Here is a 27,634-nt window from a genome sequence, read left to right as displayed (position 1 = left end):
TTCCAAAAAAGAATATATGCAAACCAGGAATACACTAAAAGAGAAAAGAAACCCATTGGCACTTAATATAGGACACCAACCTGCCAAAACTTGTCACGGAGTGAAGCAAGGTCAATTAAACGATCCCCACGCTCTGAATAATAGTAAATACCACCCTTTCCAGAAGTTGCTGGATTCCCAAGTATGTCCTCTGCCTGTAAAAAACATACTATTCAATGCACCTTATAAAAAAAAATAATGAAAATCATGAAGCACTAGAATCTTACCAGCTCCAATTTTAAATTAGACACAATCTGAGAAAGTTTCATAGTGGTATCAGGAGATTTAAATTGGAGAACTTCAAGCAACTCCAAAACCTGATGTTGATCCAAGAAAGATATAACAGCAAAAGAATGAGAACCCACGTCTCTTATCAAAAAAAAAAAAAAAAAAGGAATGAGAACACAGGTTTCACACAGCGCAGTTTTCAAATCATTCACTCAATCCTTTTAACATAGTAAAAAGACTAATATGACAAAGTCAAGATCAACACAACAATTTTAATAATGTTATCAAATCATTCACTCAGCCCTTTAATGTGATCATCAATGAATAAATTTTAGTAATTGGACAATGCAAGAAATAAACTTATCAAAGAAGCAGTAAACAAACAGAGGAGGATCTCAAGACATGCAAATTTTAGTTTGCTCCCAATTGTATATACTTTTTTTTAAGGTATATATTAAATATCAATAAAAAAATAACTATAAACTTCTTTTTTTGATAGATAAGTCCCAATGGGGGTGGGGGAATTTGAACCCTGAATGTCTCCATTGGAAACAATGGGATGTTCCAATTGTATATACTTATTATTAGTAGTATATAGCAATTTTTTATATCAGCTACTAAACAAGACAACAATAAATTGAAAAACTTAATTTGGACCCCTGTGATATACTATTATTTGATACATAGATCCCTGTCTGTAAAATACTATAATGTCCTACAAGAATCTCAACCATTTAAGAACTGTGATAGGGTGTCAATAGACATAAACCAAAAAGTAATAATATAAAATAAAACGCTAAAAAGGATTTTTGAGAAGTACTAAAATTGATATTATAAAGGAGAACTCAAAAGAGTAAGTCTCTTAAAGAATTACAATCAGAGATTTTAGAGATCCATTCACTCAACTAAAGAATTACAACATAACCCCCCTGCCCCAAATTATAGTTCAAAATTCAAACAAAAAATGCTAGAAAGTATATTTAATCTCAACAACACTCTCAATGCCTTCGAATGTTCTGTTACTCCACTATCTCCAAATTGTCCACATAATGTGATGAGGAGCAGCATGCCAAAATTATGCCTATTATTATGCCAACCAAACACCCTTTCCATTAAGAGTATAAATCTATCAACTTCCTGGCATTACCCATAGAATTTTTTTTTTTATTAAAATTTTTTTTAAAAAAAAAACCCTCATATCATAAGGAAAAGAACAACATAATAATAAGTGATCCACAGATTTGCAGCTACCCTTGCACATACAGCACCAAATGACCACACACAATTATTCCAAAGGAACTGATTTGTAGTAGAACCTCTCAAACATTCATAACAAGAGCAAGCACTTAATTTTCAATTACCTTTTAAAACCCATCTCATAGAATCAGCCCCCCGGCCCCTGCCCCCCCCCCCCCCCCAACCCTCCTCTCAAAAGTGCTATTAGGATATCAAGGAAATGAAACAGTCTCAGTTTCATTTTGCTTCCTCAAAGAAACAACTGTATCAAGATTAAAATGATAAAATGGAAAATATTGCTATGTAAAACCAATGATAGGCAAAAATCTATGGCAGATTAATAGTACGTTTAGAAGAAACATAAAACATTGAAGTAACAAACCATACCTTACTCTTACTGATAGTTCTGGTTCCAGTGTATTCTGCACCATTTTTAAGAGAGGGGGAATGAGATACGCCACCATCAGTACCAATTCCAACAACTTTTCCCCCCAAAAGATGAGCAAGAATACTCTGACATGCCTCACGGTGATTAGAGCTATTCATATCACCAATATGCAACTCAATTGCTAAAAGTTTCAACAACCACGCTCTCTATAAGAAAAATCAAGGAAAGACTTCAATGCAAACGAAGTCTAACAACTGTCTAACAGAAATTTACCATATAGATAACATTGACTGGCAATTCAGGAGTTTATAGTTAGTTTCTGAATCAGACAGAAATACAGGAATCATAGAAAAAGATAATATACGTAAATTCCATTATACTGTAAATGTTCTGAAAATGTAATTGCTAATGGACAAACATAATTGAGGCTTTAAGAGCCCAACAGTACGATGTTCTATTCCAGATTAACTTGTGAAAAATATGACAAGCACGAACTAATGTGTTTCAATCTATTAGGATAGAGAATTAAAGCGCAAACCAGAAAACAGAGAACAGGCAGCTCAGTCACAATGTTCTATCATAAAAAAATATTTTAAAAAACCATAATATGCATTGGTTTGAAAACAAGGCAATCATATTTGTCAAAACATAAATCATATCGATATTTCATTTTGTACTGTGAATTGTATCATACCATTTTATGTATGAAAATATATACAAAAACTATATTAAATTTTGAGAAAAACTTGTATGATTATTATACATTTGGAACATATTGAACTAATGACTAATTTAATCAGTGCAATAATATTAACAAAGCTAACTAAATAAATCAAATTAAAATACATATATATAACATTTACATTCAAACCAGTCAAACACGAAAGTGATGATACATGATAATACATGATGTATAAGCTAAAATAATATTTTCTCTCATCATATTGATCATCTTGCCTAATCACCTTCCTCTCCGTAATCCAAGTCAATGTTACCATCATCTTGCAAAATAATTTCATCATTGACATCTTCATCATCTCCAATATTTAATATTTCTTTTTCTTATATTTCAAAAACTTTTTATATATATTTCTTCTAGGCACTCATGTTTCTTGGAGTAAAAACAATAATAAGAAAATATATATCTTTATATTGTTATTTGATACACATTATTCACACACACAAAAAAATATCTACAAATGTGCAAGTGTCAATGAGTGTAGTCCAAAGGGCTTTTCTTGAAAAAGGTTCCCTACATTATAAATTTTGTAGGGTAGAGAATGGGAAAAAAAACAAATGGACATGTTATTTATTGGGCTCAACCAAGTAACCAAATAATTTTGAGTTAAAAACGAGTACAACTTGTTTAAGTCAATTCATAACACAAATTTTAACAAGAAACCCAATTTCAAACCACGTGTGTGTATGTATTGTCCAATACATACGATACAATATGATTTACACAATTCATGAGCATGGTAAATATGCATTTACGATACAGTATTTTTTTTTTATCCAATTTAATACATATTCCGTATTATATGATACTAACAACTATTATGGTGATAGGTAAAGCTTAGCCTAAAGTCCAATAAACAGTGCCCAGTAGCATTTTATCTTCGCATTGCCAATGTGTTTGAAGTGTGTGTATCACTTCAAATTAATAAAATAAGGAAAATAAGAAATGTTATTTGTAAATCACAATGACCACGCATGGTTAGCTGGCCCCTTGTAGATGACAACTCGAAAAGGTACAGCATTCCAAAACCATCAAACCAGGTACCCATGATGCAACAAAAAACCATTAGAATTGAATTAGAGCAAAAAGAGACCTGATGAAGGGAACTAATACGAAGTGCCTGGTTGGTGTTTCGTCTAGGAAGTGGAGCAACACCAATGGTGTCCAGGTGCTGTCACGGTAAAGATAAATTTTGGACAATCACATGTGAGAACACGGATGGAAATTGAAAATGAAAACTACATATGGGACAAAGAGAATTCTCAAGAAGCTTTAAATGTTTAAAAAGGAGCGAGCACTACTTGTTACCTTTATGAAGAACTGATACTTTTTATTACTCAAAAGATCCATGGTAGGATCACATGTAACAGGATCCACGCACAACTCATAAAGAAGCTGCACAAGACAAACAGTTAAAATTATATAAAGCAAGTGAGAAAAACCTAAACAAATAACAGAAATTTGAAAATAAGAAGAAATTTTCTCCACAGTTGGAATTTTTTTATACCAGAAACACTGGATAGAGAACTATCTAACCTGAAATCCAAATTCATGAATTAATGCATTCACATCAGGCTTGACAAGCTTATCCAGGATTTCAAGAATAACCTTCAAGCAACTGCAAAACAGATAATAAAGGGACGATTAGTGGCAAAAACAAAGACATATAATTATGATCGTGTTTAATACATTAATAAACAGAAAAACCTGTAATGATATTTTGGCTGTAAAACAGTCCGTTCAACAGTGGTGTCGAGATCAAACTTAAGTAGCAAATGTGTAACATTTGGAGCTGGCCGACTGACATTGTCAATTAGAAGCTGCAAAACATGTAAAGCGGGTACACATGAAAGTTGTAGAAAACTCTAGCTACAGAATTGGGCAGGAATGATCCCCACACAAACTACAAGTACGAACCTGCATTATAAGAACACCTGGATCATCACTGCTGTTCTCAATAATCTGACACTCTTCCGATCGTAATTCAAGGCAGGCAGCATAATCCTCAATCAAACTGCTGGCAGCATTGGATTTTAGCAGCAACTGTACAAGCCCAACCATGCGAGAACTGTCACCCAAAATAATCATAATAATTAAGCTAGTTGCAAACAGCTTTTGCTTAAACACATGGCATAGCTACAAAATATTTCAAGCAATAAGCTCTAAGCTGTACTAAAGACAATAAATGTAAAAAAGGGCGAAAAGGAATGCCTCAATATACTCATGATCTTGATAGAGCTCTGTTGAATTTGCAGTTGAAAATCATATCTGACATACTCCAACAAAGCTACAATTTGATTATGATCTTGTGCAAGTATAACATCCAAAGGCTGCAGCAAAAATGAACTAGGTATGAGAATGGCAACAACAAAGGAGCTTAGCCATGTAATCAGAGACATACTAAGAACAAGTGTGATGGCCAGAATTACAACTACCAGCTTCAGCTTAAGCCCTTCTTCTTGGAGAGGAATAGATTCATGCAACTTATTGGAGTTTACTAGTTCAAAGCAAAATTAAGGCTAGCTAGGGTACGTAACTAATTACAGGTTCAAATTGTAACTCTTTAAGAAGTTGATAATAGTTCATGAATATCTAAAGAAACATAAACCTGCATCAGAAATGCATGCCAAAGTCCATCTACATCAGTTAAAAAAATTTAACTCAGTTACAAGATATTATACACACAAAACACCTCAAAGTTGCATGGACATGAATGCTAGAAATGGGGCACACTCACGCATTAAATATTTAATGAGAAACACAAACAAGGAATAAGAACATAATATTGGAGACAAAAAACAACAGAAGTAAGAGGATATGCATTTTACAATATGAATAAGAACTAACAAACACACAAGCATTATTGGAGATCATTAAAATAATTTAAATATATAATCAAACTTATTTTAAATTTTTTGAAACATGTGAATTCAATTTTAATTGGGGTTATATTTTAAGCTTTTTGAAACTTTAGTAATAGATTTTCTGCTGAAGCAAATTATCTTAATAATTTTACTATACTTGCAGCAAGCCAAATTGTAAAAGCACGTTATACGACAATCTTAAGTGAGTTAAATAAAAAGGACAAAATAACTGTCCACATGGCAGAAGGAGAGGGCATCCACTTTTTTTTTTGGATAAGTTGGAGTGGGCATCCACTTAACACAACTACAGCCTCGAACACAAATTTTGTTATATAATATATGACGCACTTATAGTAAACCGTATGGAAAAGGCACGTCATACAACATGTAACATTTATATTGAACCACATGGCGTGTAAGACCCAAGTTTTGTCAATACATATATGAAAACATGCATGCCTACACTAGATGACTAGGTTTAACACACACCAAAGACCATTATGAAACTGCTAACCCAAAAGGGAAACCTTCCAATCTTACAGGCAAATGAAAGTCAAGAACACCACCGCGCAGCTTTGGTGCGGTGGTCACTCCACAAATATAAATGTTTGTAGGGTGTGGGGGGCAAGGGCTGAGGTTCAAGTCTCCAAGAGGGAGCTTCACACACATATACACTTACATTAGGTTAGAGTAGAAATTCTATCTTGTATCAAAAAAGAAAGCCAAGAACAAGAAAATATGAAGTTTGGCCAGCTTGGATTAAAATGTGGGGGAAGTAAAAATACAATGAACCTAACTACTATGAAGAAGCAAAGCGAACTTTCCAGCATACTAAAAATCTTTACCTGGTATAGAGGGCGCCAGTAATCAGAAAGAAATAAATCCTTTTCCAAGACAAGGGTTATAATTTCCAAAGACAGTTGCACAGCTTTCTCTAAGAGTGGCCCATAGATTTGACTAGTCCGCTCAGTGATGATGGAATTGACTCCTGGCAGAAGAACGCCCATGATGTTGCGGAAAACAGTTTTGCCACTCATGAAATCCTACACGGTGTATGTGCATATATATGAAAATTGTAGTATGATTTAAGTCAACAATCGAATGTACAACAACAAAAAATTTGATGATGTAATTGCAAAGTGAGAATAAATTTTTATTTTTTTTAAATTGTTTAAATAGATGGAAACTGAATTAAATACCTAACATATATATATATATATATATATATATAATACATATACACATACATACATACATATATATATATATATGTATGTATGTATGTATGTATTAAGAACAAAGGCAAAGCTAATAACTTATATTTGAAAATATTTCTTTAAAAAAATCTAAATCTTAAAAATTCTAAACAAGTAATGACAAAATAATCAAGTTGATTAAGGCATTATTAAATATTACTTTAAGTGAATCAAATCCCAGATTTTTATTCCAGCATGTAATCAACGCATTCTTTGTCATATAACGCACTGATCCTTTCTCATGCAACTGTGGCTTTGAAATTCAATCTATAGTGCCAGCTTACAAACAAACAACAATATTACACATACTTTCAGCAACTCCAAGACAGGAAGCTGCATCTGAAGTGGAGACTGTTGGGTTGGCGTCGAAAACTGAGATAGGTCAGCAACAATGTCAATATCCTCATCCTTGATATCGTACATACTCAGTATCCTGCATTGAATTTCAGCTTGATATTTAAATTTCTCTACCATCTAAACAACTCCAAGATCATACCCCATGAAGTTCAAAATTTGAATGAAGATGGTCAATCAAAATAAACCCTTCACATTTAACACCAGGACAGGCCTTAAATACAAATCAGATAATGTCAATTACAAAACAAAAATGGGGTCAATAGGTTGAATGCGTTTTAAATTTTTTTTTTTTTTTAAGTATCTAATACATAAGAAACAGAGAAACCCAATCAGATGCCAACACTTGAAAATGAAACTACAAGATATACTCACATATGAAAATGCTGAAGGCACGCGACAACCAATTGCCATTTCTCACAAGGATCTGCATAGGCTCTGTGAGGAAATGGCCCAAAGACATGATCATATATGAACCTAAAGATGCCAATGAATCTGCCAGAAAAAGAAATGAAATCATCAAATATTAGAGTGGATATGAAGGATCAAGATATTAGAATACGAAAGAACAAAAAGCAACCAACGATCAGTACCTACGCCCTCTATCGCTTACATCTCGTTCTTCAGCAATAAGAGCATTTAACAGGTTGAGGAAAGATATTGTTGAAGGATATTGTTCTCTCCTTGCCTCTATTTCGTTCAACTCAAATTGCATATCATAAACCTGTAAAAACTTAAATAAATAAAAATTCAAACACACATTTCCTTGTAAAATAGTTCATGTCTATGGCAGTAGTTGATGTACTTCCAACTGGATTCTACAGCACAATGTAAATAACATCTTAAAACCACTTAAGTTAACTTCTTTTAATATCTTAAAAAACCTTATACAACTTAACATTAAAAGGCCTTTAGCAGATAAGAGGTGTCTTAAAAACCCTTAAATTAACATCACAACACAACTTTTCCTTGTAAAATAGCTCACACATGTCCATGGCCGTAGTTAATGTAAAAAATATGCTATTGCGTCCCTCAATGTACTACTTATCTCTATCGAATAGACTAAGAAAGTTTACAATGAAACTTGCAGAGAGAGCAGGGTGATGAAGTTAAATTCCATCTTGTGGATTGGAATATTGTATGCATTTCAACAAGTGGAGGCTTCGGGGGTAAGAAAAGTGGGCACCGCCAACTAAGCCCTTTCGGCCAAATGGCCATGGCGCTTTGGAGGGGAAGATGACTTTTTGTGGAGGCAGGTCATTGCCATGTAGTATGGAAAGGAAGATGACTTTTTGCTCCTATTATGAGACATTCAGAAGCCCAAGTGTTGTAAGTTTCCCATGGAAGAGTGTTTGACATTCCAAGAAACCAAGAAGGGTCGCTTTCTTCGATTGGAAAGTAGCTTGGGGTGAGATCTTGATATATGATAATCTCATCAGAACAGGGCTCACACTAGTAAATTGGAGCTGCAAGTGTAGGTCAGTCTATGAACCACTTCTTGTCACATTGTGATATAGGAAACAATAATGGGAACTTATGTTTTATCCGTATCTGAAATCCAGTGGGCCCTACCAAGAAGCGTTGATGATCTTTTGTTTGGTTGGAATGGTTTGGCAAAAACAATTATTTTGTGTGGAATTCAGCCCCTCTATTATTTTTCTTTTTCTATTAGTAATAAATTTTATAAGAAATTGCCTCAAAAACGTTACAAAAGACGAGATAGCTTAATGAATTGCTATAAAAAACAGATTGGAGCTGCATTCGTAATATCTTGACATATGATAATTTCATCAGGACAGGGATTACATTAATAAATTGGAGCTGCATGTGTAGGTGCAGCAATGAGTCTATGAACTACTTATTGCTAGATTGTGATATAGCAAATGGTATGGGAATTTATGTTTTCTCCATATTTGGAATCCAGTGGATCATACCAAGAAGTGTTGGTGATCTTTTATTTGGTTGGAGGAATTAGTTTGACAAAGACAATTCTTTTGTGTGGAATTCAACCCCTTTTTTTTTTTGTTTATATGTAAGTAGTAAGTTTTATTGCAAAGAACAGCCTTGAAAAAGTTACAAAAGAAGAGATAGCTTAAAATTTTTCTATAAAAAACAAATTATGCTGAAAAAGGGATTGGATTGGTAAATTCTGTTGGGGTACCACTGTCATTGAGACCCATGACTGGCGCACTCAAAAGAGTAATCTAAGAAATGAAAGCTTCAGCTTCATCTCCAACGCTTCCAAATTTTCAAACATGTGGAAGGTTTGCTCCCACCACAAGAGCCATATCAAACACAACAGAGGAGCGTTTCCCAAACCAGTTCCACCAACCCACTAGAAGATCTATTACTCTACTCGGCATCACCTAGTTAACTCCAAAGAGACCAAAGACATAGCCCCAAAGTGCATTAGCAAAATCAAAATGCAGTAAGACATAGTCCCCTGACTCCCCACTATGCCTACACATACAGCACCAATACACTAACATGATGCCCCTTTTTCTAAGGTTGTCATTCATCAGAATCTTCCCCAGGTTGCAGTCCACACAAACAAAGCTACCCTCTTCAGTGCTTTAGCACGCCAAATCCCTCTCCAAGGAAAAGAAATCTCCCTTAAACCTCTCAACACCCCATAATAAGACTGAATACTGAACATCCCATTGCCTTCCTTAGCCACTCTATGCTTGTTACAGACTTTATGGAGGGAGAGTAATTATCGCACTTTTGATAATGTGAAAAATTGGGCGGTTCATTCAAAGAATTTTTTCAATAGATCATTGTTTGTGTGGTATCATGCATTGGTCCTAGTGCAACTCATTCTTTTGTAGATTTCATCAACTCCCTGTCATTGCGTATGTAATTCACTTCTGTTCTAATTCTTTAGGATACCTAATGATATAGACACAGTGCACACGAGGTAAGTCTTCATTCTCAATAAAATTCTTTTACAAATAAAAACCTCTGTTAAGAATAATATCTCAGTTTCTCAATCCGAATGCACTAGGTTTCATAGTGGTCAATTAGCTATATGAAAATTTAAGAATGGACACCATTCAAACATACTAACCTGTGTTGACATCGGCTGTGCACTCTTCCCAACCACCACTGGTAGATCATACTGCTCAAGATAGCTCCAAATCGTATCCTTTAGAACAGGAGAGACTCGAACAAAAGTAGCTATTGCATTCCGCAAAGCACCCTGTAATAGCATGTGATATTCTGGGTCAAAAACAGTGAATAAAATTTCGCTTGCAGCTTCTAACCTCCAGAGACAAGAAGCTGCAAATTTAATACCATGATACTCTTCACCAAGGCAAAATAAAACTACAGATGTCAACCTTCAGATATGGAGGCACATTTTCATAACTAAGCAGCTTGAATAATGGTTCAATATCAGGAAACCAATTCTTCCTTTCAATGGGGCTCCCATTCTCCATAACCTGTATCACATAACAAGTTAGCATCAAAATGCAGTTATTCCTTTCTATTGGAAGGGAGAAGATAAAGGTAATGACTCATTAACCAACAGGCTAACATTTGAGAACCTAACATATTGTAAAACATTTTTAAGAACCTCTTCATCTTATATTTCAGATTCATTTACCCATTCCACTGCTTTTCTCAACAATAAAAAGCCCATACCCAATGTACAATGCCCCTGCTTTTGCAGGGTCTGGGTGCTTTTCTTCAAAATACATTTTACCCCCTAAACTATACCCCTTTTACACTTACCCCCCTAAACTATGGGAAAGCACAATTTACCCCCCCTAAACTATTACCCACGTAACACTTATCCCCCCTAAACTATTACTCATGTAATACTTTGCACCCCATCCCATGGATAATAGTTTAGGGAAGTGTGCATCATAGTCTAGGGGAGTAAGTGTAAAAGGGGTCATACTTTAGGGAGGTAAGTGTAAAAGGGGTTATACTTTAGGGGGGCAAAGTGAGCAATCTCATAGTTTAAGGGGGTAAGTAAGTGTAAAAGGGGGTATAGTTTAGGGGGGTAAGTGTGCATTTTTATAGTTTAGGGGTAAGTGTAAAAGGGGTCATAGTTTAGGGAGGTAAGTGTAATTTTCTCTCTTGAAAACTAATGATTATAAATATGCATAATGCTCCTAAGAGCTACCTAGCTCAATTGACACCTCTTGGTGTTAACAAAGACATCCAGAATTCAAATCCCCATACAAATAACTATCGATGTATCAAAAAATATAGATAATGTTAGACAATACAACGAAATTTATAGAGTAATGTAAAATATCTAAGGAAATCACCAAAATGGAGGCAATCACGCACCTTATGTGGATGGAAAATTATTTTATAAAAACACAAACAAGCAATTAAAAAGCTTCAATGCATCAACAGATACTTTTTCAAGTATCTGCAAAAGTAGCAAGAAAAACAAGAGAACATGGAATTGAGCCCCCACAACAAGCAACCTCAACCCCAAATTTTTGGGGTCAGTTATGAATCCTCAACAGATTAGATAGAGTCAGTCACATGTATCTTTTCCTCCACTCTATTTTATCTAAACTTATATTCTATGTTCTTCCCTTAATCGGTAAGTCCATTTGTTTATTACTTCTACTAAAGCTCTATTTGTTTCAATAGAAAAAATTGTGTAAAGATAGTTTTCCATATTTTTCAATGTTTGGTAGTATTAAAATAAATGAGTCAAAGTAAAACTATCTTTGGTCAATATAAAAAGTAGTTTATTTTAAGAGATTGTTTTCCACTAAATTTTTTAGAAAACAACTCTATCTCACAACATGCTAAATAAAGGAAGTTATGATATTGATTTTCAACTCATTTAAGGTTACTAACAAACATGGGAAAATGAGAGTTTTATGGAAAGTGACTCATTTTTTAGAAAACATCCTTGTTGAAACAAACAGAGCGTAATGTTATTTTGGGTCTTCCTCCACCTTTTTTAATTCCCTCAACGCGGGTTAACTCACTCCTTACCAATGCATTAATTTCTCTCCTCTAAACATGGCCAAACCTTCTCAAGTGGAATTTATCACCAAACCTCCAATGCCAATTCTCATGTAGAGAAAACCAAGTTTAGTCACAAGATGGCTTTACAGAGTTAAATTGCTTGGAAATTTTGGAACATCTTTTAAAGAAACATCCAAAGAAAAGCAAAAAAATCAAAAGTGTGATAAAATCATAATATCGAACAAGCAAGAACCTTTTGAAGAACATTCAGGTATGCAACTAGTGCTTTTGCATCCCCCTCAGGGAACTCTGGTAGCATTGCACCGGCAGTTTGAATGGACTGTTTAAACTTCTCATCATAGATTGATAAGCAATCAAACAAAGTGCTCCACCCAACAGACCGGAATGCCTTCCCCTGAAGTAACTCAAAAACCTTTGAAGCTCCTTCCTGACTACAAGCCTAGAGGTAACATCAGAACGTGAAAATCAGTACAGATATACCATAATGAGGGTGCAAAATTCTCCAAGTACAGGATTATAAAGAATAAAGAAATTCATTTCACATACCAAGGTACTCAGCATATTCAAGAAACCCACAAGTGTTTGAAAATTTGTATGATCCTCTCCAGCAAAATTTACAAATGTCCACAGAACATCATTGCCAGACAACAGCTCTGGTTCCTTCTGATAATAATATAATTAACATAAGCATAAGAAGCTATACGACAGAAAAATGCATAGCAAAAAAGTATATCATTCTTATTTCTAGCAAAGGTGGGCAAAAAATGAAATCACACACTTCATCCCAGTTTGTTGGTCCTTCATAACTCCAAATTTTTAAGGGGACGATACATTTAATGATTTTACTTTCAAATAGAACTATTTCCCAGATTTCCCTTTCTTTTTCATGTCTATGAACTATGGCCGTTTTTTAATTCAAGGGTAAAAGAGTAAAGTCAAAAACACTGCACACTCTTTTTTTAGAAAGTGGACACAAATTTTGGAATATCCCAAAAAGTTATAGACTAGAACAGAATGAGGCAGAGGGAGTACATTATTCATCTATATATTCTGATTAACAAGCAATATCATTTGGTTTGATCTAAATAGCGATTTGAAAAAAAAAAAACAACAGATTTACCTACACAGAAAATTTGATCTAGACAGCCTTTTCAAAATAATATTTGCCTACACAGAAGATAACTATAAATGTTTAATTTCCAATTAGAACCCTTTCCTTTTAATATAGATACAATAGAATTTTAACTTATGGCATCCGCTCCATGATGATTCTCTTATTTGACAACCAGAAACTTTACCAATTGAGCTAACTGGAACCCACAATTTTCAATTAGAACATGTCACTTGGGATTCTTGAGATTCATTTCACATTTATATAATTTACTTTGGTATATTAAACAAGCAATTATTTTGGAAGATTCAAAGTGATTTAATTTAGTTCAAACTAACCTGATAAATTTGGCTCACAAACTCCAAGAGGGAGACAAATGTTAAAGAGCCAGTTTCAATGGCTTGTTGAGAATTCAAGTTGCTATCATGTGAAAAATCATGTGAGCTAGCCATCCGGTAATGACTAAGCACGCTCATGGCTTTCTCTTTTGATTCTTTCACCTGTGAAAAAGTATACAGAACCGTAAGTACAGAAAGAACACATGCTTGAAGCCAGAGAAAGACCAATGGTAACTAGGGAATCAAATACATGTTATAAGGAAGAAAGAGTGATACAGCAACAAGTTAATTTTGAACAAAGACAATTTAGGTCCCTTGTTTAGGTCTATTTCGTGCAAAAGACTAAATCTTTTTAAACCCCCCCTAAAATTATTCTATTCCAAAGGAAACCTGGCTAAAATTATTCAAGTCTATCAGCCATTAAAATAGATAGAGAAAAGAGCCAGAAAGCAAGGAGCAAACGATTATCATCTCAAGTTCAAAAGGAATTTACTGCAACCCCCACCACTAAAAGAAAGAAATCCATGACCAAAAGCAACAAAACCTACAAGCTGTCCTGAAAGAATTAGTGATAATGCTTGCCCACCAGTCTCACCAATTCCCCAGAAATGGAAATTAATCTGTTTCCAGTAAAAAAAATCATGCGATTCATACACCTCTTTAAGCTTTTTTTCTGCATACACAAATTCTTATTAAAGAAACAAGTAAACAACAAAAATTAAAAACATTATTCCTAGCTCACAGTTCTCTATTTCAAACCAATGTATAAAATTGGTTCTTCATAGTCTAAACACCTGCAGTTCAAGCACAACTCAAAACCCTGCTTCATGGAATCTAATAATAACAACGGGAGCCATCAAACGATATAAAGCCAATCATGCAATAAAGATCTGGTCATCGTCGTCGTCATCATCATCCACAAGCTATTCCAATCAGCAAAAGTTGGACATACTAAAGTTGCAATCTCTATAGACTCTATTACACTATTCAGATGAACTGACATATATAGAAGGCAAATTAGTCACTGAAATCATCATTTGGTAGAGAAATGACATCTCAACCAATCAATTTTCACTCCATCATAATGCCATATATTTAAGAGAGAAGAATACACACACACACACATATATATATCAAACTCACCTTGTCTCTGGCAGGTGGCTGAGACAAGAAGCAGGTAATTAGCTTGTGCAGATAACCATTGTACACAAATATCATATCCTCGTCATCATTCTGTATAAATTACAAAGCAAACAACACAGCAGACTTAATGACATGCCAATGAAAGACAAATAACAAAGGTACAATCTTACAATTGATTACTTATTTCAGATCAAGTTAAATTAAAATGTTACAGCAATCTGGACATGAAATAACATAACAATCAATTTTCTGGAAGGAAAAATATGAGTTATTAATGGGTGCAACATCAGAACAAAGTAAAGACAAGAAACAAGATTATTTTTTTGATAGGTAAAAAGATATAAACCTGCAACATGGCATTCTATGCATGCTACAATGATTGTAAACTTTGACCAACTATATAATGGAAACTATGATATAACATGAAACCAGATCAAACAGTAACCCCCAAAGAAATGCTGCATAAGAACCAGTGCATTAATCACTTTACCCTGAACATGACCAAACCATCCCAAGTGACTCTTTTCATCAATAGAGGTCACCCGTATCTTTAAGAAAATTTCATCATGATGAATCTTATCTTTCCATATATTTACACTTATTCATCTTAACATTTGCAGTTCAGCTACACTCATTTTATGAATATGTTGGTGCTTAACAGTCCAACATCTAGTACCACAGAGCACAGCTTGTCATCTTTTTATTTTTTTTCTTTTTTGGATAGGTATAGTGCATAACTTGTTTTATAGTAGTCTTATAAAATAAATATCCTACGATCACACAATGCTCCTCATGTGTTTCTCCACTTCATACTTACACCTTGTTCTTATCCTAGATTCACATCCTCTTCAATCTCTCCATCTTTGTGGGGAGTTGCACTTCAAATCTTTGGGATTCAGAGGGTTTTGCTGGGGAATGTGCCAGCTTGAGAAACTAGCTTGGTAAGTTTGGTTCAGAGATATGGGAAATGGTGCCAGCTTGTTTGATGTGGCTTGCTTGGAAGGAGAGGAATGGTCATACTTTTGTAGACACAGAAAGCTCATCGAATCAATTAAAAGCTTTTTTTGCTCGTACTCACTTTGATTGGCCCTGGATTTGGGGTTTTACACAATGTATTTCTATTTTAGATTTTCAAGTTTACCTTAGATTTTCCTTTTAGACTTTTGTAATTCTTTCCCTCTGTGTTCATCATCATGAACATAAGGCTTTTCTTGGTTCTCAATAAATATTCATTACTTATCAAAAAATAAATAAAGATATGGGCTCTCTCTCTCTTTTGTATCTGTTCAATATCAGCCTTATGAGTTACGGCCCCTTCATCTCTGTTTCGTTTTTTACTAGACTGACATTTCATATATCTCTATCTCAGGGATAAGTAAATAAAAGTCTATTATATATCAAAAAAGGGATGCCTAGCAATACACAAGCTGTGTTCTACAGGACATTCTCAAGCTACTTTACAACAATCAGTAAACTCTAAAAAAGAAGAGAAAAAATGGCCTGGAAGAACAGCCATCCACTCAAGCACAACCCCCTAAAAAATAGACTTCAGCTCTGTTGTGCTCCTTTCTAAACCTTCAAAAGCTCTCTTATTACGCTCCTCCTAAACGCGGTCCACATAAGGCATTATGAAATAGCCCACCAAATGCCACCCACCCCCAACACTCCAACACTTCACGCACGCTCCTTGGCATCACCCATTGCACCCCAAACAAACAGAATACAAAAGACCACAATTCCTTAGCAAACTTACAATGAAGCAACAAATGATCCACACTCTCCCAATCGTTCTTGCACATGTAACATCAATCAATCATGATAACCCTTCGACAGCGAAAGTTATTCAATGTAAGAATCTTACCCAACACAAAAGTCCAAGTAAAAAAAGATACCTTAGTTGAGACATGAACCTTTAGGCTTCATTTGAGAGTTCATAAGGGAATGGAATAAAATGGAAAGATCATAAAAAAATGGAAAGGAAGGGAATGGAATGTATTTATGTAAGGGAAAGAAATGGAAAAGAATGGAATAGAATAGAATTAAGTAACCTTCATTAGATGTTTTAAAATAAAGGAATGGAAAAGAATGAAAATGAATAGAATGTAAGTAATCTTGTTTGAGAGCAATGTGGAAGGAATTGAATGGAATCATTTTATGACAATATTACTATTCGACCCCTATTTTAAAATAAAAGGTTAAATATATAGGAGCATTTTGGGAGTTTTAGTAAAAAATTCATTAAATCTAATTTTATTTCCTCTCATTCCTCCCAATTTCGAGAGGAATGAAAATTTGAGGTTTTAAGAGAATAGAGAGGAATGAGTGTTCCTTGCTACTCATTTCATTCCCTCCCACTTAAACTCCCAAACAAAGTAATGAACTTTCCATTCCCTCCATTAAAACTCCCAAACAAGGGAAGGAAAGAATATTCTAAAATTATTCTTTTCATTCTTTTTCATTCCATTCAATTTTCTCCTCCCAAACGAGGCCTTAGATTCTAGAGTGTCTCAATAATTTTTTAATTTAATATCCACCTTTAATTTCATCCACTAAAACTAAATCTGCAAAAAGCAAAGCCAAGAGACTTCTTCTTAAATCAATTTAGTGCCTTTTTTTAATGAATAATAATATTTATTGTTGAAACCCAGCATCCAAGGAATATACTAAGAGAGAAAGAAATCAAGCCATAGAACAACTATTAGTGAAAGTTAAGAGGGAGAACAGAAGGTGGACAACACAGCCATCCACTCATATAGAACACACAAAAACACTAGCTTCAGCTCCATAAAAGGCCTCTCTAAACCTTCAAACCATCCACAATAGACGCAAAGTAACTGTACTCCAAACAGCTCCATTACCCCAATGTCCAATTGATATGATACAGCTTATTCTTCAATTTTTAAAAATGGTATGACTGTTGTATTTTGAAAAGGTATGTTTTAACAGAATGCCAAGCATGCGCTTAGTGAGCTCATCCATCACCAGTGCCAAGAGATAAGAGCCTGATGTTAATCCTTTTGATGCTCATCAAAGGAGCGTAAAATGTTTTAAGCCTTGAGGAACAAAACCTTGCCTTCTCTCTCCCTCTCCAAAATACCACAAAAACCTCTACAGTGATAAAATACAGTTGGATCTCTTAAATGACCAAAATACCTTTAAAATCTCAAAAATGTCCCTCAAAACCTTCAAAATGATTGAAACATCCTCAGAACCTCAAAAATGACAAAATACCCCTACCTCGGGAAACCTTTGGAATGACCAAACTAATCTTGAAACCTCCAAAACCACCAAAATACCTCCAAACCACCAACAAGACTTAATAATCCCTAAAACTACCAAAATGATAAAAATACCCCCAAACCATTGAAATTAAGAAAATACCTCCCAAAACATAGAAAATGATCACAATATGCCTCAAAACTTCAAGAATCAGCCCCAAACTTTTAAAAGTCAGACAAAAACAACTTTGTAAGTGCATATTAATGTGTATTGGGTACATGGGCAAGTTCGATCCTGCCCAAAATTAATGGATTGGATGGACAATGGATAATTTTTGTTTAGTTGATACTTTTATTAAATTTTTTTGTTTTGTATTTTGCTTTTTGTTGTCACACTCTTATTTTGATTGTGCTTATAAGTAGAATTTTCAATAATTTATAAGTCTAACTTTCAGCTATTTTATTTAGATTGTTCTTATTTTTTAGGTTGATTTTAGTAGTTCTGTACTAATAATTTATAGTGGTGAGTTAAAGTTGTTATTTTATATCCATATAAAATAATATAGCTATTTTATTTTGATTCTTCTTATTTTTTAGGTTGATTTTAGTAGTTCTGTATTAATATCTTATAGTGGTGAATTAAAGTTGTTATTTAATATTCATATAAAATAATATAGGAAAATTTGTGATTTTTGTATGAGTCAAATGTTGGAAAACGTTTTCTAGAGCATTTTCAAGAACACAATCAAACACCAAAACACAAGCAGTTTTCCTTGAAAATGTTTTCATTCGGAAAACACAACTAACTCTGAAACATAGAGCCTTAATATTACCAGTTCCACACTTAAGAAAATGTCAAATTTGTTAAAATTCAGCAAGGAACAAAGTGACATTACAAATAAACCTGGAAAGCCGCAGTTCGAAGAACTTTTTCCAATAATGACTGGAAGACATTGTTTGAGAAAAGAACTTCCAAGCACGAATGCAGGTAACCTAAATCATTTGATGAAGCATTTGAAACAGACTCCCTTGCAGCAATCACGTCTAAGATTAACATCAAGTGTACGGCCCAAGCAAGCCTTACACCGTCAACAAAGCCCTCGACATTTAAATCATTTCCAACAGCCATCACCTAAACCATGCATGAACATGAGTAATTTCTGAATCATTGCAATTATAGAGATTGAGTAAAAAACAAACCACCAAGATTTCTCATCTTACAATTTCATGGAATTCATGCCTAAAAGATGCATCACGGGAGAGAACAGATGTTTTATCAGGTGCTGCACTCAGAGCATCAGATACGAAAGCGATGACAAGAGAAAAAAGAAGGCTAAACGTAATCTGCATCAACAACAAATAGTAATATGTGATAAAACAGTAAAAGTATATAAATGAATGAGAACATGTAAATCAAATTACCTTCATTAATATATATATATATATATATATATATATATATTGATAAGTAAAATAAATTCATGAATAATACATACAATGCGTTTGTGTTGAGGAGAATTTTTTTTTCTTTTTTTTTTTTTGTATTCGCAGGGAGGGGGGGAATTCTCTCCAGTTTATGGCTAAAACAATTCAAAAAAATCAAAGGCATAAAATCTGCCACGTTGCTAATGAAGATTTTATCCATGGGAGCACAACAAACATTCTCCAAAGTCTAAACAGCTTTGCACATTTAGAAATCAAAGACTACTGCCACCACCAAGAAAAACCTCCACCTATAATGGGATCTCTGTACTTTCCTGATAGACGGCAACAACGAATTCCATATTTTCTATATCAATCTTCCCACAATTCCACTAGCTCAAACTTCTCAAGCCATCCAATTCAGCCCTGACTGGATTCTTATCCATGACTCCATGTGTGTCTTAAGTTTGTCAAACACTCAATAATTTTCAAACCCAAACCTAAATGCAATAAGCTAAAAAATCTTCAGTCCGTAAGAATATAAACACATACCTGATGTTTTAAGGTTGTGTTACCCTGACTAAGTTCAGCAGCACTATCTTTTAAAGTGGAAAAAATATCTTTTACATTCTTTGGGCCTGCAAACAAGACATGATACAGCACTAGCAATATGAATACTCTTCTAAGAGAAAAGTACAAACAATTGATTGCATCACATTTGGATTATCCTTATTTGGCTTTTACTGGACAAAGAAACAAAATATATTTATTTAAAAAAAATTGAGCATGGGCTCTAAAATGTAGATGTGTTCAGGAAAAAACCTATTTTTTATGATCAGTAAGAACAGAAATTCATTAATGAAAAAAAATATAGCAAGAAAAATTATGCAAAATACAAACTTTTTCTAGATGTGCCAACAGGGAGTGACACTGAATTGTCATATTTATTTTTTAAAATTAGGGCATTGCAATGTCAACATATACTAAAGAACCTAGGTTCCAGGACCAAAACACAAGACCTAGCTTGGGATCTATCACACATGTTCATACACTTAAAAAGGAATAGATTTGACCTCATTATGCCATATCTCCAGCTTCATGGCCATTGCTTATTCTCATGGAAATGGACTTATATTCTGATGCATATATTCAATCAATCTTTCTTTCTTTTTATAAGATATATTCAATCAATCTCTTATCCTTCTGCTAGGCATTGATAGTACAACATAAAAATCGAACAATACTTGCATGGCTCAGGAACTTTTCCTGATCATTAAGTTTCAGCTACTACAAAATCAACTTAACCAAGCTGAACTACTGAGCGCAGTCAAGCTCAAAGAATCAATACTCGCCTCTCAACTCACTGTCAAACCTAGCTAAAATAAGGAAATTCCAACCCAAACATACTATGGTTACAATGAGTCAGAAACTATGGATATATGCGCACCCAGTTGCATATTTAATTGAGGTATACCTACAACTCTATTCAACAAGTTAAATCCCATGCAATCAAACAACAGTTAACTTCACAAAAGCCATGGTAGATGGAGGTATTCTAAGTATCTCTGAATTTGTAGAATTTCAAATACCAGGAGACAGAAATCAGAAGATTTCTGTATAAGAACAACTTTTTTTACGTTCTAAAGAATTCTAAGATCAAATTCTTCAAATTTTATCTTAATGTGACAGATAACCCTCAAGAAGGTGCATGGTTAATATCTTCCAATTATTTTATCTTAGTGTTTTTCCTACTGGTAGGCAGCACAAATCATGAGAATATTGGAATATGGAGAGCTAGATTGCCATAATTGAATTCCATAGAGGATACATCATGAATGATAAGATACCAATCACAAGCTCATGACAAAACTTGTGGGGTAAAAACTTCAAGCGGCTAACTTTAAGAATCAAACAAACCAAACAAAGTGCAGTTCAAAGATTTTATTTTTTTACTAAAGTACACTTTTGGCCCTTAAAGTTTGGGGTTGTTTTCATTTTAGAGGTTCATGTTTGATTTCATTTTCATATTGACCCTGCCATCCATTTCATTAGTAATCTAACCATTCAATTCCCTTCGTGTTTAACTATTTCACAAAATACTAGCTTTAAATGTTATGCAATCTAGGAATTTCATCGTTATAGACCAAAAAAAAAAAAAAACATATTATGAATGGTCAAATTACTAATGAAAATGGACGACAAGGGCAGTATGAAAATGGAATCAAACATGGAAGGCCAGAATCAAAATTTTGAATGTTGCCAAAAGTGTACTTTAGTCTTATTTTTTATTTGCTTTCCCCGGCACATGGGGTAAAGGGAGTCACATAAAGTTACAAATACATAACCTCTTTTCGTTTTCTTTTTTCAATATTTCAATAGGTATATAAAATATAAGTTAACCAACTTTGTCTCAAGATGTGCTGTAAGTTGCCATCAGAAACCCATTTTGTGACTGCAACACTTGTGTAGGTCACTTATAATAATAAATGTTCAACATGCAAGTAATAAAATAGTGTATTCAACTTGAAATTGGTTTGAATCTTACTTGTCCGCACAACCAGAACAGAAAGGACAAGGCAATGGCCAAGTATGAGTCTTTCCCTACAAACCACTGCTTGCCGCTCAACAAGAGCACCTCTAGAATCAAGAACATAGTGCTCACAGTGGGGCCCACCCAAACCCGCTGGTTCTTCCCGATTCAGTTCCTGTAATTAAACAGACAGATATTATGCTCAAAAAATTAACGAAAGTGGCTACACAAAAAGTAGGATCCAACAGAAGTTTTCCTTAGTGAACATCAAAGATATAGTAATCAATGAGTGGATATGCCTAAACTTCCTTAATTAAGAGAGAGTCTAAGCTGACTAGATTTTTAATATCAGAACCGGAGTATCCAACCAATTCAAACCAAATTCAGATTTAAGATTTTGTTATTGAATCCAATATCTATCTAAGTTGTAGGACAGTCTGATGTATTACAAGGATAATAATGACAAGGCATGATTGAGTGACAGGGCACAAGGCCAATCAAGCCTAAGAGTTCATTTCACATGTACCATATGGTTATTGTTGCTAAATCCAAATGTGCCAAGTTTATTGTAGCATTGTAGTCAAAGGCAAGCTAGGAGCTCGCCTAGACTCAGGCAAGGCAAGGCAAGGCACCACTAAGGCGCCTTAAAGGCTCTAAGAAGAGACGCGTTTAGTGAGGCACTCGCCTTCAAAGCCTAGGCGAGCAATGCGACCGCCTTAAGCCATGAAAAAGGCGCTAAGGCAAGAGCCTCAAGGTTTTTTTTTATATATAATTTGATTTAAATATATGTGTATATATTTATTATACATATATAATTTGATTCTATATAATTTTGTTGCGAAACCTATTATTAGATTATTGATTTAAAAAGGCATGTTTTAAACCTATAATCAGTCAAATTAATTTACAGAAATTTGTTGTAAAAATTATTGTTATATAGAAGCTTGTTGTAAAACCTACTTGTTAGAATAACTAATAGATCCTAATGCATAGTAATCATATTTTGAAATAATTTGATAGACCTAATTTATTCATGCACCACATTGAAAGAAAAAAAAAAAAAAAAAACTAATTATAATATACACTAGGTACATATGATTTAAATTCTATATGTATAATAAATATATTAAGAATTTGGCGTCTCGCTTTACTCAGGCTAGCGCCTTTTTGTCACCTCACACCTCAGGCGATACAAGGCCTTGGTGCCTTAAGGTCGCCTTTCGCTTTAGACTACTTTGATTGTAGCATTTGAAAATTGAAAGGAAACATAGTTAATGACAAGTGCACATGTTACATTTCAAAAGAATCGAAATCTTATGTCCAACTTTCCCTCTACTGCTCTATGTTCCACCAATAAATATTTGCCACAGGTTTCCTTATTTAATTAAATCCTCCCATTGTACCTTTTCTTAATTTAATTAAGCAAAATAAATTAAGAAACCAAACACACCATCACCATCAACCTAGGTTGGCTCCAGCACCGGCCACCACTGCCCTTGATGTTACTTAACACGGCAACCACTTCCGCCCTATCTACACTGCCAGACATCCAAGCCAATCCCACCAACCACCGTCACTCCACCAAAAAATCCCAACATATCCAGAACCACCATCCATTATTGATTTCTTTAACCTTCTACGAGATGGGTAATAATTCATTAGTTGGGTTTAAATAGATTGACACACATTCAAGCAAGTTTGTTCAAGTTTGCTTGAGGAAACCCATTTACTCAGTTCAAGACCAATTTGCTTGAGGAGGTCAGTTCTTTGAACGTAACTTTTGCAAGTGGCTGTTAAGCCATTTAAATGACTAAAATTGCTCCAGTAAAAGGGGATTATAATTAATAATAAACAGAATTCATAATATCATTTGCAAACAACCACTGTGTGATGGTGGTTCCAGATTTGTTGAGTTTTTTTGTTTTTTTTTTTTGATAAATAACGTAAGGATATTATTAATAATAATAAAGAAAAAATTGCCAAGCCGAGTACATTGGGGATGTACTATGGGGGCACAAATCAAGAAACAAAAGAACAACGGTCAAGAAAAATAGAAAAGGAAGAACAAGAAAAATGAGAAAAAACCACACTCCACTCAAAGAGAGTGTGTAAGAAAAATGACTTAATCTCCAGCAAAGAGCGTTCGCATTGTTGAGTTTTTTTGTTGGTGGAGTGATGTTAATTGGTGGGATTGAGAGGGGCTATGGGATTTGCTTGGACGTCAGGAGGTGGTGTAGACATGGCAACGTTGGTTGCCGTGACCAGTGATGTCAAGTGCAACGATGGTTGCCTTGGCCAGTGATGTCAAGGGCAGCGGTGGCCGGCGCTGACCAAGGTTGGTGGTGGTGGTGTGTTTGGTTTCTTAATTTATTTTGGGAAATTAATTTTTTTAAAAGGTATAACGGAAGGATTTAATTAAATAAAAAAACATGAGGCAAGTTTTTATTGGTAGAACATAAAGTGGCACAAAGATTTTGATTCATTTCAAGAAGTTGTTAGAAGTAGAAGCCATGCGCTTTATTAAATCTAGCATGTGCATGTGCCTCTTATCTAATTTTCCCGCCAATTTTCAGGTACTACAACAAACTTGGTACATATGGATAACAAATATGGCCAATGTTAAATGGACCATTTGGCTTGGGTGGCCATGTGCCAGGTCAGTCTCTCATGCCACATCATCTTCACCCTTGGAAGGCATTAGACTCCTACATCAATTAGTCTCTGGTTGGACGGGGTCTCCCAGATAACATTAAGTTAACCCAACTAGATTGTAATCTAGAAGAAATTACGAATTCTCCTCCCCCACCCCCCCCCCCCCAAAAAAAAAAAAAATCCAGTACAATTCCTAGGGTACACAACCTTTGGAAGCAAGCAACAAGGACCCTGGTGCAGTAGAAGAACAATAAAACTAATATCTATCTTCTCTCTGAGAAATCTGTGATTTTTCTGCTCTTTACTTTTTTCTTTTTTTGAGTTGCAGATTTCTTAGGGAGTCTTATTTTTGGTTCTTGTTTTGGGTGTTCCTCCCTGAGGTTCTGTACCCTCTGATTTTTGTACTGTGTGTTTTCTTTGATAATAAAATCTCTGCTTCATTATCAAAATAAATTAATAAAAGGTTGTACACACATAAATTGGTAAGTAGTACATTTCTTATATCCACAAGGTTAGTAGTCAAAGTAAAAGGAATTATATCTAATAATAATTCATTGGAATAAGAAAATCAAGAGAACAGGTCAGATTAAATTAACTGCCAAAAAACATAATCAACATCTCTCTGGAATTACAAGAATTATGCTCTGATCATTAAATCTTCTTTCAATTGACTGAACTAAGACTAAAACACTAACAATACTAAGGGAACAAGCTTGCATTGAAAGGCATAACTACACATTTGAGTAGGCATGATGTGAAAGAAAACATTGTTAAGGTTCAAACCTTTATAAGAGAAATTAAACGCTGTCTGAGCCCAGAATTGATAAGATCTTCTAGATATTTCTGAACATCCGATACTATATCAGCGTCAAGACCCTGATCCAGCACAACAGCCTGCAGCAACAGTTAAAGAATTCATTACAAAGAACAAGGGCCAACTTACAACCAAAGGCGCTAGGAGAATGGGATGGACAAGGGGAACACATACCCTAAATAGCGTATAAAGGGCTGTTATTAGATCTCTTCTCTCAGTATAATAAAGTCCTGCAGCAAGGCGTAAAATCTCCGATGGGTCTCGTCCCATTAAACTCCACTAGAAACACAAAACAAAATAAAAATCATCAAGAAAAATCAAGCAATAAAACAGATACAAGACAGTAGTGCCAAAAACGAAAAGTTTATACAAAAAAATGAAAGCCCAAATTCACCTCTTGATTCGCTGAAACAAGCAAACGTACGCAATCTATTTCATTGAGATGAAGGTCATCACTCAATTTCAGAGCCTGTAATCCATCACGATATCAAAAATAAATATAGAAATTATGTAATATAAAAAATGCGTTGTAGGACCATAATCATTACTGCTTCCATAAAAAATATAAAAGTTCATAACTGCTACAATGCATAAACGATTAACACTGCTAATCAAAACTTCCATCAATATAGGAAAATAAAACAATCCATTAATCGGTCATACTACAAGCATTCACGCTAAAACATGTACTGAACACGAAAATCGCACCAAAATCCAGAGATAATTCTTCCTTCCCTACGTTCTCACAATGGAAACTGAGTAGGAGACAAACTTACAATACGGACGTCCTGATCATCGAGCGAAATAGGCGGCGAATCCGGAAGCCTAACTTCCCTTGACTGCACTTGTGCCCGGTCCGAGGGTTTCGGAGGCTTACAACAACAAAAATTAACAACAACAACCAAATAATGAATCAGAAGAGCAACACCAGTAAGTAAATAAGCTGCAGTTTACATTTCAATTTTCACAAAGAATCAGAGTAAAAGAAAAGAAAGGCAGAAATGGCAAAATAACCAAATTCAATTATACTGAGAGGGTTACCGGGAATGAGAGGAGGGATTGGAGGGACGAGACGGAGTTGCGAATGGCGTGCATGAGCTCGATGCGCTGAGCGGGAGTCGGAGGCGAAGGGCCGAGGAGGGCCGATTCGATTGTGGATAGGAGTTGCTTCGGCGTCACCATGGTGTTTGCAGCAGCAGTAGTAGCAGTAGTAGTAGTGTGAGAAAAGGTCGAAACCCTAGGAGAGAGAAAGAGAAAAGTGTGGAGAAGTGTATTGGAATTGTGCAGAATGGAAATTTTGGGGGCCCAAAGGGCGGGAAATAGGTTGAAGATGAGAAAATTGCGAGAGAGAGAGAGAGAGAGAGACAGTGAGAGAGTTTCAGTAAACCCTACATAAGCCCTGAGAAATTTCAAATTAGTGAAAAATGAAAATTTTTTTTTTTTTTCTCAAAATGAAAAAGGTGTGAGTTTATATATTATTTTTAAGTCTGAACCGTTTTTTTTTTTTTTTTTGGCTGAATGAGAGCTTGCAAGGCATCTCGTCGTTGTATCAAGTTTAAATTTGGGCAAATTTTTACATTTTTCTATTCTAAATTATCAGCTTGACCAAAAATTATAATTTTGTTTCAATGTTTTCTTGAGCATCTATTTTAGTGTTAAGTTTGATGGAGTTTGTCATTGAAATACCAAATTCTGTCAAAATTAATCACAGAACAAATTATATGGAGTTAAGTGTAATACATTTTTAAAGTTAAGGTTAATTGTGCATTTCAATAGTTTAAAAAGTTAGGTGTAACCGAGATGATAGTTTAAGGTAGAAAAATATAATTTGCATTTCAAATTTTTCTACTTTCATAAATAAATAAGTTTAAATTTATGCAAGCTTGTACAATTTGAAAGTATATGGACAAGCGAGATCACAAATGGTGGTGGAGGTAATTCTCTTACAACAATTAAAGTTGTAAATACTATAAATTTCACAACTTTTTTCACATCTAAGGTGCAAGATTGTGATTAGTGCAACATCACTTTAACATACATGGAGCGAACGTTATAGGTTGAAACTTTCTAAAAAAAAACTTTCACACAGGTCCCTTATTGACATTACCTTTATTATACTTTAGTTACAACTAATCACTTAGTGTCCGTTTGGGACAAGTTGAAAATTTCAGCTTATTTACAATTTTAATTTATTTTTGCTACTATTCATGGGTCTTAACGTACTATTCTGCTAACTTTTACTTTTATTTATAGTATTTTCAGCAAAAAATTATTAGTTTCAACTAAATAAGTTATTCTCAAATGGACACTTAGGGCCCGTTTGGTAGAGGAGTTTAAGTA

At 34.4% G+C, this 27,634-nt stretch overlaps 1 protein-coding gene across 3 annotated transcripts in view; it reads right to left on the bottom strand.

Annotated features, from left to right (window-relative positions):
- The window catches only part of LOC142621544 (nuclear pore complex protein NUP205), a 35,868-nt gene extending 9,211 nt beyond the window's left edge, over positions 1–26,657 (bottom strand). For 2 of the 3 annotated variants that reach the window (XM_075794824.1, XM_075794826.1), the window contains exons 1-28: positions 26,336–26,657; positions 26,071–26,166; positions 25,689–25,763; positions 25,469–25,573; positions 25,264–25,374; positions 21,844–22,003; positions 19,851–19,936; positions 19,098–19,220; positions 18,781–19,008; positions 14,659–14,748; positions 13,516–13,677; positions 12,613–12,729; positions 12,299–12,505; positions 10,443–10,544; positions 10,172–10,303; positions 7,698–7,828; positions 7,480–7,599; positions 7,060–7,183; positions 6,340–6,537; positions 4,842–4,960; positions 4,548–4,698; positions 4,338–4,450; positions 4,167–4,248; positions 3,939–4,025; positions 3,724–3,801; positions 1,891–2,097; positions 267–356; positions 81–194 (exon numbers count right to left, since the gene is read on the bottom strand). In XM_075794824.1, coding sequence (XP_075650939.1) covers positions 81–194; positions 267–356; positions 1,891–2,097; positions 3,724–3,801; positions 3,939–4,025; positions 4,167–4,248; positions 4,338–4,450; positions 4,548–4,698; positions 4,842–4,960; positions 6,340–6,537; positions 7,060–7,183; positions 7,480–7,599; positions 7,698–7,828; positions 10,172–10,303; positions 10,443–10,544; positions 12,299–12,505; positions 12,613–12,729; positions 13,516–13,677; positions 14,659–14,748; positions 18,781–19,008; positions 19,098–19,220; positions 19,851–19,936; positions 21,844–22,003; positions 25,264–25,374; positions 25,469–25,573; positions 25,689–25,763; positions 26,071–26,166; positions 26,336–26,476 — 3,549 coding nt within the window. In that variant the 5' untranslated portion in view covers positions 26,477–26,657. The remainder of the gene's footprint in view (positions 1–80; positions 195–266; positions 357–1,890; positions 2,098–3,723; positions 3,802–3,938; positions 4,026–4,166; positions 4,249–4,337; positions 4,451–4,547; positions 4,699–4,841; positions 4,961–6,339; positions 6,538–7,059; positions 7,184–7,479; positions 7,600–7,697; positions 7,829–10,171; positions 10,304–10,442; positions 10,545–12,298; positions 12,506–12,612; positions 12,730–13,515; positions 13,678–14,658; positions 14,749–18,780; positions 19,009–19,097; positions 19,221–19,850; positions 19,937–21,843; positions 22,004–25,263; positions 25,375–25,468; positions 25,574–25,688; positions 25,764–26,070; positions 26,167–26,335) is intronic. The other variant, XM_075794825.1, reaches the window with a different exon arrangement.
- Between the last annotated feature and the right edge of the window lie 977 nt (positions 26,658–27,634).

The sequence above is a fragment of the Castanea sativa genome, chromosome 1, assembly GCF_040712315.1.
Source record: "Castanea sativa cultivar Marrone di Chiusa Pesio chromosome 1, ASM4071231v1".
Lineage (NCBI taxonomy): Eukaryota > Viridiplantae > Streptophyta > Magnoliopsida > Fagales > Fagaceae > Castanea > Castanea sativa.
Note: the sequence above shows the minus strand (reverse complement) of the source record. Positions and strands in the feature narration are given on the sequence as shown.